At 44.8% G+C, this 17,041-nt stretch overlaps 1 protein-coding gene across 4 annotated transcripts in view; it reads right to left on the reverse strand.

The window, feature by feature from the left end:
• zdhhc14 (zDHHC palmitoyltransferase 14) overlaps positions 1 to 17,041 on the reverse strand; it is a 96,599-nt gene that overhangs the window by 9,375 nt on the left and 70,183 nt on the right. For all 4 annotated transcript variants that reach the window (XM_088626588.1, XM_088626586.1, XM_088626587.1 and 1 more), the window contains exons 3-8: positions 14,227 to 14,385; positions 8,670 to 8,807; positions 6,299 to 6,347; positions 4,653 to 4,755; positions 3,495 to 3,604; positions 827 to 929 (exon numbers count right to left, since the gene is read on the reverse strand). In XM_088626588.1, coding sequence (XP_088482714.1) covers positions 827 to 929; positions 3,495 to 3,604; positions 4,653 to 4,755; positions 6,299 to 6,347; positions 8,670 to 8,807; positions 14,227 to 14,385 — 662 coding nt within the window. The remainder of the gene's footprint in view (positions 1 to 826; positions 930 to 3,494; positions 3,605 to 4,652; positions 4,756 to 6,298; positions 6,348 to 8,669; positions 8,808 to 14,226; positions 14,386 to 17,041) is intronic.

The following is a 17,041-nucleotide window of genomic DNA, read 5'->3' on the forward strand; positions in this document are numbered from 1 at the left end:
ACTGCCTCCAGCAAATCTCTGTACATCTGAACTGGGCAATTGCAGAGGCCATGCTGAAGACACAAAAGCCTTCCACCATTTCATTTCTGTACAACTACCAGAGGTTAATTATAATACAATCTAAACTGCTATATCCTACCGTACCGTACATCCTCTTTCCCTGTATACATCTGTAATCACTTGATATTTGTTCCACGAGAGATGGGCTTTGACTAGCGAACGACATTAAAGACGCAGTTAGAAAAGGCCATAAACCCACAAAGGAGCAATTTAATTACCCTTGTGCTGAGAGGAACACACCGCACAGCTTGAGGCAAGTTATGGGCTTTTCTCAGAGTGGAAGTCTCACCAAACAAAACAGTGTACACAACAAAGTGGGACTGAAGACATTCCCAGAGCAGAGCTACAGGGAAGAGACAGGCCTGGATTTGAATCTAAGAAAGTATATTTGTTATAAAAAAAAACTAAATCATAGAACACAACAACACAATCTTAAGAGTCCCAGTAGCATTCTGACATACCAAAAGGAATCAATAATGGGTCAGAAGTTAAAAACATCACTGATGGCAGCAGAAAGTCAGAGACAGCAGGGTGAAAAAGCGGCGGGATAAGGTTAATGGCTTTCAGTGACAAGCGGGCGTCATCTTGGAGGAGAAACGCCACTCGGATCTTCACCGCGCACCACTCTGTGCTGGTGCGACTGGCCAGCGCCGCCCCCATCTCACCAGTGAGACGTGACTAGAGCCCCTCTAGGCGTGGCTAAGGAGAAATGCAGGTTGAACAGGTGGGTGTCACTCTCGAGAGAACGCTATGGGAGAGCTCCTACCATGTGGCTCTGAGACTGTGTCGCCCCGTACATTGTGATCCCGTTCGACGGCGGGACCGGCTGTGGAGTGTCTGGCTGAATGAAGCCTCTTCTGTCTATCAGACTACAAAGAAAGGAGAAAAACAGAAAACATCATTAGATTTTCCAGGTCACGGGTGTGTTAAGGCAAGAACTGATTAGAAACATTGGCGGACTGACCCCTTATTACAACGGGCACCCGAATGTCCAGGGAAATCGGAAAGGATTTCTCTAATCCCACTGTTGAAACACTTGGGTAATGACCTTGTAGATGCTAGCAGATGGTACATAGCTAGATCCTTTCTGCCCAACATCTAAGCTCTTTTGAACAGCTCAGCCACACTGAAGCCGTGCATAAAATCATCATAGAAGCTTCGGTCCAAAAAATATCGAGGTCTTTTCCTAGAGAGCCCCAGTGCAGTAACAGGCCACCCGACAGATCAATTAAAGAACAAGGTTATCCCTATGGGCAAAAGATCTTCATTCTTAGTGGTCAGTAAATTAATTTAACAAGCCAGCTGTTACTGATCTGGTTGCCTATTAAACCTGCTGGACTGGAGATCCAGGATCAGGGCTGGAGAGGTCAGATTCACAGCAATAACCCTAGGGATAGCAAACGGCTAAGAAGAGACTAAAGATTTCTATAAAGAAGTCTTGATTATTAAAGGAAGTCGAGAGTCCAAATACTGATACACGTGCAAGAAAGCGGAAAACAATGTTATATTTGAACAGAATGTCTTGCTAAAAGGTGAAATACGTCTCATAGGACATCGACGTCTGCCTGAAATGATGATTTATGAACTTTACAACAAGGTTTTGTATGGTACGTTAACAATCATGAAACATCCATTCTAGCCCCTTCATCCAATTCAGAGTCGCGGGGGTACCGAAGCCTGTCCCAGAATGCAATGGGCACAAGTTGGGGTACGGCCTGTACGGGGCACCAGTCCATCTCTGTTGTCATGAAATCAAATTCCACAAATGCAGTTTTACACTAAAAGAATGTTTCCCTCCAAAGGTACAGCAGATGCCACCAAGTCTGAACACTGCATTATGAGGAAAACCTAACGTTTCTGTGCAGCACAAGCTTCCAGGAATCACAGCAGAAATGCAACCCCAATTAGTGTCTCACCCGCTTGGAGAGGGAAGACGAGGATATCTGGAGAAGCTTGTGACTGCGGTTATTCGTCAATCCAGAAATAATGGAAGACTCACATTAACATACCGGGATGCCAGGAGCTCTGCTACAAACCTATGGTTGAAGAAACGCCGTGATAAAACACGCCGGGGTGAACGGGGCAGCGGCCAATCAGAATGAGTTATTTTTATTATTCGATGACGTCTATATTGCCAAGCACCATTTCCTGCGGGTGAGGATGTGAAAAACGACAGCAGTGTGGGTGACTATGACTGAACACGACCACAGTCAGCCACGGGCCCACAGACGGTCCTTTACGTAGTAACACAGATCTGGACCTTGCACAAACATCACGGTGTGTACGTACAGACCTGAATAAAGCATTGACATGTAATTTAAGTATTTAACTTATGTTGCGGCACCACAGAAATAATGGAAGAGGCACTTGTCGAGGCTGTCTGGAAGAAACGTCATCTGACTCTGGGGACTCCAGATTGGTGTAATTTGGCAGGAGGAATAAACTGTGTATTGAACCTGACTTGACTGCAGGCAATCGGTCAGCTTGCATGTAAACTGCACAACATTTCATTTGCTAAGACGCGTCTCCTCTGCTCCACTGTGGGGTGGAAGTCCCTGTTCTGGAGAAAGACAGATGGCAGCCACCTGTCAGCTGAAAAATACACCTTTTTCATAAACTAAGCGCTTGAAACGAGGGTTTCGTTCAAGCTGGATCAAGACGCCACCAATGTGCAACCAAAACAGAATGATTTCATGTCAATCCAGCCCCCAAGACTTTTGGCTTTGAGGAAGAATCTCATGTATAGCTCTGCATGTATGCTAAACGCGTCAGATGTAGAACATTTTAACTGCTGTTGAGTAGCGCAAAGCTATGCTACAGTGACCTCTACAAGGACAGGTGACACGTCCTGAGAAGAGGTTAGAAAAATATTCCACGTTGACAGTAATTCCAGTCGGATTAGTTGAGGCAAACAACAGAGAGTGGGGGGTCGACACCTGCAGGACTTGTAGCAGAAAGAACCCACACCGCTAACACTGAACCGCACGCAGCTGAGCGTGTCGAGGAGTGGAGGAAGCAGTAGTTCCCCATCACGATTTGGAGATTGATCGGTGTCTGAGCCAATATTCTTTCTTGGGCTGAACCTCCCAAACACAAATTTTAACATCAACCAGCTGAAGGTGAGGGGGAACATTTCTATAAAGAATCCGTCTGTGTGCTATGGGCCTATATCCGTTTTCTCACAAAGCCAGGTGCGGCTAACGCCCCAGCAGCGAAACTGTTTTTCTTTTCAAGCTTTTTCCTGAGAAAGTAAAATGAGGCTCCAGCTGGCTGTTTTAGGCCACTGTTTCCACAAGCGTGGCAAATGGATGTCCTGTTCCTGCTGCTTCGCCGGATGCACGTCAGGCCCCGTAAGGAAGACAAACCCGCCTCGGACGCCGGTCCCTGCAGGTGCACCCTGGGAGAGCGTACCCGCCCAGGGTGCCGGGTCTTACCTTGGCGGCAGAGGCCCGCACAGGGCGGCACAGCAGTTGGTGAAAATGTTGCCATAGCTGTAAGGGTTGTAGTTTTCTTTTCCCCTTTTCGAGGACCACGATCCCTTAATCTGAAAGCAGGAAAGAGAGTTTACCGAACCACACCGGGCCCATCCGACAGCACGGCTGCTTCCGAGCTCCAGCGTGACCGGGTGTCGTTTTGCAGCACTGGTCTGCGTGGAGTCTGCATGTTCTCGCATGTGTTCACCTCCCAAAGACACAGTTGGGCATGACTGGCTACTCCAACCTGCCCCCTTCTGGTGGTTTCAAGTTTCTTACTGGCCGCCCCCCAGGACAAGGAGTACCGCTTCCTGGACTACACATGAATGGACCCAAACGGGCACACTGGACTGAACAGAATCCTCTCTTTATTAGATCACTTTATTGGCCATACACTATGTATGAGGAATTTGTCTTTTCGCATTCCCCAGCTTGGGAAGAGAAGCTTGGGGTCAGCCTTTTATACGGCGCCCCTGGAGCAGTTGGGGGTGAAGGGCCTTGCTCAGGGGCCCAACAGAGTTGGATTCCTCTGCCGGCCACGGGATTTGAACCGGCAACCTTCCAGCCACAGGCACAGATCCTTAGCCACAGAGCCTCCATTCCGGTGTTTGTGGTCTTTCTGATGTACTGACACACTTGTGGACAGAAAAGCTCCTTGTAATGTGTACATTTAACTCTCATTCATATGGCATTTAAATTGGGCCCTGCCTGGGCAACGACATTCCTCTTTTGGATTTCTAATTTGCAGGTTTGGTTCTCTGTGAGTGGAGTGCAAAAGGGAGAGAACATGCAAACAAATTAAATTATCTGAAGCATAAAAAAACAAGACAGTTCACAGTTCAAAAATGTGCATTGTTTAGGTATACAAAGTATTTTACCCTTAATCTAGGAAATGTAATTATGTGTCCAATGATAGAGGTCTTGAAATTCTCACAACACTTAATAAAAAGCCTGCAGAACATTCAGACTAAATTCAATTCAATCTAAATTGGAAACCTATTAGTCTGTCATGCTGAAATTTAAACTGTATTAAATAACTGATAAAGGTACAATCTGAACTGGAAAACTAAACCGGATCTAGTCCTAGAGGAATGAGAAGAAAAGCAGTGAAAGACTTACATCTTCGTTAGTGGTCTGGTTGGAGCTGATTAAGTAGGTATGAAACCCCGACAGGCCCACTATAGACCACACAGAGAAGAAACACACCACCACCTCCAGCACAGTGCGACGAGTTAAGGAAGATGGTACCGTCAGCACAACAGGAGCACCGATACCGCAAACTCTGAACACATTTTTTTTTACCCCAAGCTGTTAAAGGTACGCACTGTCTCCCCCCGACTCCCCAAGATCAGACGCACGCTACTTGAGATATCATGAGCAGCTCTGAAACACGACCGGAGGCAGGAATGTCGACACTCCATGAGTCAGCCGGCATTTACCACTGCTGGCCTTTCTCCTGCATCTTTCCCTGGAAACAGCGGGCACGTGGTAACATAAGAACACCGTGCCTCTCCGCCTGCTGGATTACCGCCAGAAGCCCTTTCATGTTTCTCTCTGGCAGACACTTGTTTCAGTACAAGATCTCCAAGTCACAACAGCCCCTCTCCTCCTGAACTTCGCCCGGTTTCTTTCTTTGGCCTTTCGCCTTCGTGTTGCACAAAGGCGCAGGTTTTAGGCCCCGAATGAAGTAAACGGCTGCCAAGGGTTCTGAACACTGGCAGCGCGGCTCAGAATGTCCCACTCTCCTCCAGCACTTAAAAACTACATCTGTACATGCTAAACCACTGCAGGTGTGAACCTACTCACGTGTCCCTGAGGGTACCCAGAGACATGCTTACCCACTCATAAAAACAGATCAATCCCCCTCCATACTGTACATGTGTAGTGCAACGCCCAGACCCTTTTTTCCGTTTCTGGAGGACCGTCAAGACAGGCCACCTCAGCTGTGTAAACACAGCACTTACTAATACAACATGTAATATAAGTACTGTATATAAACGTGCAGCATTTTTCACTGTCTTCGGTTTTGCTGCAAACAAAACAGTGGAAAAATGTCATAAGGCATGCAGCATGACTAATCAGTATATTCAATAACAATAACAAAAAGGCAAGCAAAGCCATGAGTATTTTAATGCCCTTTAAGAAATATACCTAAAAAGGACGATACAGCAGGTGCCTGTTAGCCTGAGCTGAACTGGGGACATACCAGCATTGATGCTGACCGGCCAATAGCATGGTTGGTCATGTCAGACGTCTTGAGGTGCGAAACAAACCGGAGTTTGAAAAACAAAGGTTAACGTCAGTCCGCCTCTAGTCGGTTGTTCAGCTGCATAAGGACATGACTTGACAGACGCCAAACTCCGGAGGACTGAGGGCTCTGGGAGGCCGGCGGCGCTGTCTAACAATAGTTTAAGCCTCAAAACAGAGATGTCTTGTGTCTGCGACTGACATGTAAACAGCAGTTAGACTCCAGTCATAACTCAAGTGCCGAAAAAAAAAAACATTCCTCTAAAAAAAAAAAAAAAAGACTCGGATTATCATGTGCTCTGCCGACTCTGAAACCAGCGCAGGGAGGATTCTAGCTGCCATTATTAAGATGGTAGATGCAGCTGAGCAGCTTGGGGAAGTCAGATGTTCTTCATTACAGAAATACAAATCAAACATGCAGCTTGGCCTGCCTGTATGTTTTAATAATGAAGATCATAGGTAATCCTGCAGAGGCGGCAGCCCCAATTATAACAGAAACCCAGACAGGCAAAGGATATCTTGCAGGACTGTCCTTCAGGGCATTCAGGAATCCTGACCGGTGAGATCCTGAAAAAAAAACACACACACACGCATATAACAGCCAGACACAGAACTGCATGCAGAATCTCAAATAAAAATGGTCATTCCTGGCATCATAAAAATATGTGCTACGATCAGGAAATTACACAATGATACGCCTCCTTACAAACTTCACACATCAAACATCAGGAACCCCACAGCCTACACAGTGAACAGGACGACTTATTGGAAATAATTATAATTATTATAATTGCTTACACTTCTATGGTAAGCAGGTGATGGGGACTCCCCTCCACCACCACCACAGTGTGCAGCCCCACTGGATGATGTGACAGCAGCCATAGTGCACCAGTACACTCCCCACAGACCAGCTCTCAGTGGGGAGGAGAACAGAGTGATGAGGCCAATTCATAGAGGGGGATTATTAGGAGGCCATGATTGGTAAGGGTCAATTGGAAATTTGGCCAGGATGCCAGGGTACACCCCTACTTTTTTCGAGAAGTGCCCTGGGATTTTTAATGACCACAGAGAGTCAGGACCTCAGTTTTACGTCTCATCCGAAGGACGGCGCCTGTTTACAGCATAGTGTCCCCGTCACATGTAATGTGCCGAAATGTAAACAGTGACGGCCCCCACCCCCGTTTGTGCTTGCTTACATCTAGTGCACACACAAGCCCAGCACACGTCCAGAACAGCACGGGCAAAACACCGGGCCTGACGTTCAGGCCGAGTGCAGAGGTTCCGACGTTGGTGCAGAGGTACTGCGGCACCAATCAAAAGAAGAGCGCCGTTCGAATATTAGAGCACAGCAAGTTCTGAAATGTGATGGCGCAGATCCAAGGGGGCTGCAAGATCTTGGACTGACCCGACCACTCTCTCCACAAAGGGCTGGGAACACAAGTGCTGTTGCCTGGCCCGTTGCCAGCTACGTACCGAGACCGTTAAGCCGAAAATAATGCGGAGAGCACAATTTCCATTGAGATAGTTTTCTCTGCCATTTTCTGCTCATACCGGCATACTAGCGGGATGCATTCTAGCACGAAACTAAACACTGAAATAATATTTGACTGCTCGTAACATAATGACCACCGTGAGAGATGGGGAGGCATGCGATGCTGACAGGCGAATGATCCCAGGTTCAATGAACTGTCCAACCAATCACTTCGGTGATCTTGTTTTTGGCTTGAAAACTCACCAAATCCTGCCTGTCCTCTGAATACTGCGATAAAGACTGCGTTTCTAAAAAGGAAATTGTCTAAAAAACATCTACAGTACAGGGATTGAAAAAGTTATTTCTCTTTGACGGTCTAAGAATGCGAGTTGTTTTCCCTCGACTGTTCAAAGTAACAGCTTATTACGGATCACTAACATCCTCTACTTGTGAAATGAAGTATTCCCAGTAACTGCCACTTGGGAATGACAATTAACTAGGTCAGCGTTTGTGGGTGAATAGGTTAAATATTTTCTCAACAGATGAAATTAAACTTCATCCAGCGTTCTCAGAGTTCAAGCCAAGCACTATTTGTGGACTACCTAGCAATATGTCAGGTCATCAAGTCTGGAAGTACAGCTAATCTTCATCTGTGAAAAAAAAACAGACCCTATAAGCATTTCACAAGTGCCCTCATAAAATCAATTTTAATCAGAGTTCAAAAATAGATGTGTGACGTGTGCTGAAAATAATGAATGCTGGATAAGCAAATATTATATATTGTCGACCAGTCACAAGCTGGACCTTAAGGGATGTTAAGAGAAAAGGTTGTTTATTTAATTTAAAAAAGCAGTGCAAAAAATATTCCAACAAATCAGAAAGTCACAAAACATTTTCTTTGAGGATTTCTACTCACAGACTGCATTATGCTCACCAAAAAACCACAGGAAGCACTTTTCTTTCAGTACTGCTAAAATCAGCTCTGTGAGGTCAAGAGGCTTTGAACAGGAGAGAACGATGACGATGACTTAGAGAAGTGTGCAAGTGGACCTGATATAAGTAGCCAAAACCCTCGAAACGTTTAACCCTGACAAAACCAACCCAATTAACAACTTCAGAATAGTCAAACCTAAACCACAGGACACAAAAGGAAACTGCAGGTAAGTGCAAGTAAAAATGAGAACAGTGGAAAGGCCGTCTGGAACACGCTACACCTACTTTCAAGACTCATCTGAAGGAGATCCTTACGTCATGCAGCTACCAACTATCCAATGAGCTAGCTAGACTGATTGGTCTTTATTTAGCTATAACATTTTATCATGCATTCTAAAAGAACACAGATTCTCTTGAGTACAGCATGCATGTTTGTACAAGGCCAAAAAACTGAGCGATTTAGGTCTTTATGTGCCTTTACTTACGCAGGATGACGTGGGTGATCACGAAGGCAAATATAAAGATTGTCAGGAAAGACAGTGACAGAATAAACATGTAGAAGAATCTGTAGTTCCTCTTCCCCACGCAGTTCCCCACCCACGGGCAGTGGTGATCAAATCGCTCTGCAAACGAGAAGAGAGACGGAGAGCAACGATAAACACCCATAAAAAAAAAAAACACGATCGCTTTGTGACTCAGGGCTCCTGGGCAATTCCAGGTGAAGGAAATGACAAATCTGAGAGGAAGGCAGAGGGGTTTGTGAATTGGCGTGACTCGGATTCGAGACCGAAAAGGGCAACTTCAAAGCAAACGGTTACAGATGAAGACTATCGACTGACTCAGCTTTTGCAGTCCTGCCTCGCAGTGGAAACTACTGTTCAGGTTTCCAAAACATGACCTAACCTGACGGCATCCAAAACATCCCGTCACAGGGACACAGGAGCAGCACGAGCCACACGACATAAAATGAATGAAACAGTTCCACGCTCTTGGATCTGAGGGCGTTAGAATACACTCGTATAATTTTACACTACTTGTGATGTTGCATGACATTCGAAATTTTAACAATTTAAAATGCAACAAAACAGGATCTTATCAAAGCCCCCTTAAAAAGAAAACCAATGATGTAGCCATCTGCCCTTCACCTCCTAAGAAACCAAACCCCCCAAAAAATCAGAGGCAGATTGTAAAATGCACTAGATTTACAGCAGGGACCCTGTGGCACTGAAGACGAGCTGAACCCTAAGAAGAACAACTTCCCAGCTTCCCGTCGAGACGCAGGCGAATTGCTGGAACCGCGTCGTCACCACTGAGAATACTGACTGGGAAGACAAAGCAGAGAGGAAAACTGGGAGGACCGCTCCTTGGCTGAAGAGACGTCAACAGCTGCTGCGATGCCGCTGTTTCTCCACACAGACACAGGGCGGCGATGAGGGCAACTGGACAGGCACTCGAACCGAGCAAGTTCCTTCCTCAGCCTGACGCCCAGTCTGCTTTTCTCAGACCGGCAGTAAAGTAGTAGTAAGGACATTTACTAGTAGGCAAGTACATCACTGCTACAAGTGGCGGTAGTAAGAACAATTTTTAATTGTTACATTTAAAATGTGCGCGCTTCTCCTGTGAATAAACTGCTGGTCTTGGAAGAACAGTACATTGAGGAGAATAAGGGCAGGTCGAGTCTGAACTGTCTTCTTACTGGAGGGTGGGTCACATACGTTGCAGGTCCACATTGGACCCAGTTCTGTAGAACACACTGCAGAAAAAAAAGCCAAGATCTCGTCTGCAGACCTGTTAACTTCGTAAGGAACTTATCAGTATAAACACTGTGATTCACTATTACAAGATAACCAACTTATCCTAAAGTAAGATTTCTGCTCTTTCACTAGAATCAAATGTTTTTTGTAATTCTTTATTTGTTTGTTTTGCAGGTGGAGACACGGTGGAGACTTAAAAGCTGAAAAAACAAGTTCCCCAAAATGATATTTTTTGTATCATGCTTTTATGGCACTGTAGTAGCTCAGTTTTGATCCTTATGCTCACTCGATCTCCATAGTGTTAACTAATGATTAAGTACTGACTGGGTAATTGTGACTGTTCTGGACTGCTGCACTCCCGGAGTTCTAAGGAAATCGAACATCCTTTAATCTAAACAAGGTGGTCTGAGGGGTCTGAACAATACTGGTTTGTCCTGGAGGCTTTACTACAGAAATATCTCCCGGGTTACACACAACATTTTGCTGCTCTAAAACCCAACCACCATCTAAAGCCGTGAAGCCCTTTACATACCAAACATTCCTTTATTCACACAAATGTGTCCTCTAACCATTCATCACTTAACCAATTACTGACCTTATGTTCACCCAGTGTGTCTATTGACAATAAGTAGAGGTCAATACTAGCCTCTAGTTATATTGGTGCGAGAAGAAATATTCCTGAAAGTGAAATTAACTTACATTTACAGGCTTATTGGGAAGTGACATAAGCTCTTGCATCATATCTTAGTTTTACATCTATAGTTTCCATATTACCACCACCGGAACGCTAGATATGACATCTTCCTTTCAACACTACGAGGCACAGAAGGTCTAACGGACATTGCTCTTTTTAGAACATACTGATGGAGGCTATTTTTGTCCAATTTTGATTTATGAGATTGTAAGAATAGACACCTTTATTGATCACAGCCTAATGGGCAGAAATTTGAAGTTCTCCAATGATCAGATGCATTTAGTAAGGCCACTGAACCTCTTAAACATCTTTCAGCTGGGAAATTACTTCATATCACGTTTCCTAAAATAAATTTGCTTATCAAAAGGCATGAACCTTTCAGGGTGTATCAAACCAAGACAGTCAAGCAATAAAAACTGCAGCCTCAAACAATTCTGCCCTGCATTCTTTTTCCCAAAACAGCTGTAAGCCCAAAGTAAAAGTCCCTCGTTTCTAGTGGAAGGGCTTGTGAAACCAAGAAACAGAGGTGGAAAGATAAAAAGGAAGAATACCTCATTTTAAAATATAAGATCATCAACTTGTGCGGTGCCACGAATGTTCTTCAGACCACAAAAACATAAAATCAGAAAATTGGCGCACAAAAAACCCACACAATAAAGATTCTTCTCGTCTTTCCCTTCGTCCTCGGTGCAGTGGAGCTGCTGGAGGGTCGGACTATGTTTCAGTGGTGGGCGAAGAAGCTTTCTTCCTACATGTACAGTGGTGTGGGTTTCTTTGGACAAGGAATTGCGAGTCTAAAAGGCTACCTGCTGCACAGAAGAATTTTCCTCTACCATTCTAATCAAGCAACACTAACAATGGCAAAGTATCATAATCATATTACTTTGCGGGGGGGGAAAAAACAGTAAGGGTACACACCAGCTTCTTTACAGCACATACCCTCTGCAAATGTTTTAGATCTAGGTCCTGCAGAACACATATACACAGAAATACACATCAGAAGATAACGCAACTCGTTCTTTTATTGTAACTTTTAACACATTACTGTAAAGGAAGACCCTGCAAAAACAAGTCAAGAGGTCTAGCCAAGGCCTCTCTCCTGTTGTGGACTCTTGATCCGTTAAAGAAACAGTTTGCCCCCAACATGAGTAGTAGAGTCCCAGGATCCTGTGTGCATGACTCAAACACTTCCACCCCTCACCATCCCAGTCCTGTGGTTCAGACTCCAAAAATACACCTTAACATGCTCTGAATCCCCAGAGCCTCAATCCCTCCCTTCTGACACAGCTCTGCTCTTCAAAAAAGCTGTTCATTCACAGATCTGTGCTAACAATCTAAGGTACACTGGCATTTTGCTTGTAAGTGTGTGATACTATCTGTTTTTGTCCTGGCCACTTCTCACTTCAGACAAGCAATCGCACACAAACCGCTGAATAATCTGATAAAACCGATTATGTCTTTATGGCACAAATCTATTTTTTATGCATTAACATAATACACTTCCATTTCTCTCGATTGGAAAAAAAAAGAAGGCACAGATACACTTTTGGCACTGGATTTAAACATGCACTCCCGCTGAACCAGAACTGAAAAAATCAGCTCATGATGGAATGAAGAATGTCACGTCAGGTACATCAGTGCTTGAAAACATGAGGGGAAATTCCAACAGGGAAAAATAGTTCACCCCCTTTTACAAGCATGTTTGTAGTGAGACTTGACCCTCCTTCCTGGGATAATCAGCTCAAAACAACTTCTGTTCAGAGCATCCCGTGTCAAAACCACACAAGACTGCAGCTGGTTTGGGGGGGGTGTGTGATGAAAAAGGCTCAGCTCACAGCAGATTTACTCCACACCATCAAGCCAGGACACTGTATAACCTGGCACACTGCAGCAGGAATGAGGGTTACAAAAATACATGCTTGCCGAACTGCCAGCTTCATCTGCACAGCACTTGCAAACGCTGGCAATAAAGTAATTGTAAAGAGTAAAGAGTAAAGAGTCCTGTTATCTTGTGATTCCTGGAAGTGGCGTACGACACGGGAAAAAAAGGGCTATACATGCGTGATCTAATGAACTGATGGCCCTGTTGTGCCTCAGGGCTGTAACTGCGAGATCGCTTTTCACAAAGAACACACTGTGCAAGCAGCCTTTTCAACAATTCACGAAACTTTCAGAAAAATATTTGTTTTAGGCATAAAGAGATAATTTGGAGACTTACAGAGGAAAGAAGCATGGTCTCTTATCAGAGGTGTTTAGGGTAAGCAAGTTTTGCAAAGATCAATCTTTTTTAAGAGGTTAAAGCAATGCTACAAACAATATCTCTTGTGTGCATCCAAGCTTTACATAGGCTTCTGAAATTACTTTGAAAAACAAATCGGTCTGTAATTAGGGTGGGAGATGTATATATGCTAAAAAAACAGAATAAAGTAAAAAATCCATAATAGAACAGTGAACCACAAATTTAGCAAATTGTGACTATTATAATATATAAATATAAAATATTATAAACATTTTCAGTGATAATGTGACTGTTTTCTTTCTGCTTAAAACACCTACAATTACAGTGAGGTTTGAGAGGTACAAAAGATTGAAAGAAAGAAGCATTTAAAACCACCATTAGTACAAGCTCAGCTCGTAAGGACTAGGACACACTGAGATGACTTATCTCTAACACAATCACGTTTCGTATACATTGAAAAGCTATGCATAATATGACAGACGTCTAACGAGTGACAGTAAGAATAAGAGATTACGGATAAGGGATTAGATTAGTCATTCAATCAGCAAATGCTTCACTCTCTTCCTTGTGTGAGTGCATTCTTAGGTCACTGGTTCATCTTTGTCTTGATACAGAAGAATAGGATGAAAAAATTCAGAGTTGTGGGGAGCTGTTGCCTATCCTGGCGAGGAACGGGAGGAAGGGAAGACACACCCAAGACGGGGCGCCAGCCCATCGCGGGGCTGACTCAATGACTGTTTCGGTTCTCAGGACAGTGACTGCTACCAAAACTAAAAGAAGGCTGCAAGTGAATACTGTACGGAAAACTGCTCTTCTGATTTCTTGTTAAGGTATGTTTTATTTTTTCTTCTCAGGCGGAGCGGTCCTCCTGGCACACCTCCCCTCGGTGCCAGATGGACGTCTGGGTGTTAAAAGAAACCTGTAAGGCACCACCTCGCGGCCACACGAGCACCTGTGAGGTGTAACGGAATCGAACGGTGGACGTCGGCCAAAAAGAAAAGGAAAAAAGAAAATCACCCGGACGTACAGTACGACTGATGGCTCTCCTGCTCCCCTCAAGGGAATCCGATTTTGTGCGCCCGGGCCGTGCAGCTCAGGAGGCCAGCTTCCGCCGCCATCTCTGTGCGAGGGCTTTAGGAGTGCCGCTGGTAACATCTACGTCACCAACTAGGACTGTTTGTACATCTTATGCACCGCCTTCAATCTGAAGCAATGAACAGAGTCATTTATCCACTGCAGAAGGCACGGTCAGACGGCTAGGCTGCCCCCCGGGAGATCGCGTGCTGCCGGCCTGTCACATACTGGCGCCGGAGAGAGCCGGGACTCCAGAGCGACCAGGCCAGGCGCGTACTCACCAACGCAGTTGTCACAAAGGCTGCAGTGAGAGGCACGAGGTGGTCTGAAGATCTTGCAGGTGAAGCAGTACTTAAGCTTGACCGTCTGTCCGTTGATGAGGACTTCCTTCGTCCTGGGGGGCGGGCGGTATCCCCCCGAGCTGGAGCCGTTGGCTATGTCTGGACAAGAAGGAAACAAAGGACCGGAAAGGCTGAGAACCACGACTCAGAAACAGAAAATGCTCTTTAAAAAAAAAAAAAAAAAGCTGCATTTTCTGAGTTTAGAGATCGATAAACATGCAGCACTGCAGAAGAATAATTCCCTGCATTTACACTGTGCTATTCACTAGTGGATCCCAAAGCACAACCTCATAATAACAACAATAACTGCTTAAAATTATATAGCGCTTTTCTGGACACTCCACTCATAGTGCTTTACAGGTAATGGGGATCCCCTCCACCACCACCAGTGTGCAGCCCCACCTGGATGATGCGACGGCAGCCATAGTGCGCGAGTACTCTCACCACACACCAGCTCTCAGTGGGGAGGAGAGCAGAGTGATGAGGCCAGTTCAGAGATGGGGATTATTAGGAGGCCATGACTGGTAAAGGCCAGGGGGAAGTTGGGCCAGGACACCAGGGTAACACCACTAACTCCTCTTGGTTCTTGAGGAACCACTTCATCCATCACCCAGGTGCACACCCCACCTGGGTGACGTGCAGCAGACGTTATGGACCAGCAGCCCCACTTCACGCCTGACCAGGTGAAGCAAAAACCTCCTTCACTGACTGCGCACTGGGGAAAGCTGCATGAAGGCGAGACTGAGCAGCTCTCAAGTGGTAGGCTGTCGGGAGACCAGGACGTCCCCCTACTCTTTTGAAAAGTGCCATGAGTTACGCGACTCCCCGAAAAAAGAAGGGGCTATACCTCAGGAGGGTGGGCAGCTCGGATGCTACTTTCAACGGCACAAACCAGCACACGTCAACTTCTACAGCACAAACGGAGCAGAAAGAAACACAGTGGTCTTCACTGTTGGTGGTGTTTGTAGGGCTGCCAACTTCAAAAGAGCTTCCGCGGTCATCATACTGGGGCACGGGGGCAGGGGAATCCTGGTCTAGTAAGACAAGTGGCACCTACCGCATTAACAGGATGCCTTCCCAGGGAATGCACACCGTGCATAGGTCCTTACTCCTGACTGCATTTACAAAACAGATCTGGAACACCATTTCAAACATGGATGAAAACCTTTAGAATTTGTTTAATCATTTTATAGTCCGATCCAATCTATCAGTGCAGTTTTGAACCAGTTCAGGCCACTGTAACCTGGCTTTATCAGAAATGCTATTCAGTTTAAAAAGACGCTGTTAGGGTCTGAAACAAGAGGCGCTCATTTCCTTGCGGCCATGACATTCTAGGCTAAATGACATCTAGTTCAGGCGGGGAGCTGCATCAGCATGCAGAGGCTGCAAGGGAACAAGTCATACAGTAGGTTTATTCCATGTTGAACAGAGAAGGTAGAAAACACAATGTTTCAGCTGTGGAGCCTTCTTCCTCTGCTCTCCTCCCCACTGAGAGCTGGTGTGTGGGGAGTGTACTGGTGCACTATGGCTGCCGTCACATCATCCAGGTGGGGCTGCACACTGGTGATGGTGGAGGGGATCCCCATTACTTGTGAAGCGCTTTCTTTGAGTGGAGTGTCCACAAAAGCGCTATATAAGTGTAAGCTATTATTAATTATTATTCTTCTTCGGGGGTGTGTGAAAGATGTTGTAAGTGATTGCTAACACACTCAAACTACTTCAGACTACACCCACCTACTTCAAACTACATCTGCTGCGACCCACCACCAAATCTTTTTCTAGATCTCTTCGTCGTTCCTTCTCTTCCTCCCTGGGTCACTCGACCCCCTCTCTCACTAAATTACATCTAGTCTACTGAATAACATTTACAGATGAATTGCCAAGCCAACAGTTTTTGTTTTCAAAGTATTTGAAATGTAACTGCCTTTCTTTTGAGTTTTATAAGTAGGATCAGGCTTTGCATGTCACACAGCATTTAAAAAGCAACTACGCAGCACGAAGGCAAAAATAAAACTGTGGGAGATTATCTAAGGATGCAAACGAAGTACTGTAGAGGCTTTGATGAATATGTGCCAAAAATGTTCACGCAACAGCAAAATTGAGTTTGACGTGTTGTTTTTTCTTTTTTAAGATAACTCAATATTTCAATCCAAGTCCTGTGACCAAATAATTTGATTTTTTTGTTTGTTTGAAGACTGCATTTAAAGTTCTAGCATGACTACCCCAGTTTCTCAGAGTAAAAGGGATTGTGTTTGTGCAGATTGATGAGCGAGTGTCATGCAGAAGCAGAATTCATGTTGAATTCATGCCCAAAAAAGTGCTGTGACAGATCACCTGCATTACTGGTGTTAGAAAAATATTTTAAACAAACTGTTCTGTTTTTAGGTTATGTAACTGAATTGGCTCAAGTAGAGTGTTTCTGTGATTAGAGAGTGAAAAAGAGCCAAACAAAATCAAACTAAATTTGAGCAGTGGTTCATGGGAAAACTAATTACCTCCACTGCAATTGTACTTTTGAATAATGTAAAATAATTGTCTTTTAATTTATTATGGTATGTTTTCTTAGGACATGCTCCTGAAACTTTACTTGTCCTGACCTATTTTTGGTGGTAATGTTCTTGGTGGTTGAGTTAGACCATTTTTCTCAGGGGTTAATACCTACAGTTTGAACTGAATGTTTCTTTCAAAATAAGCACATTAAGTATAATACCAGTACAAAGATGGCTTTTTTAGCAAAGAAAAATCAGAAAAGCAA

The sequence above is a fragment of the Lepisosteus platostomus genome, chromosome 3 (assembly GCF_059453375.1).
Source record: "Lepisosteus platostomus isolate fLepPlt1 chromosome 3, fLepPlt1.hap1, whole genome shotgun sequence".
Lineage (NCBI taxonomy): Eukaryota > Metazoa > Chordata > Actinopteri > Semionotiformes > Lepisosteidae > Lepisosteus > Lepisosteus platostomus.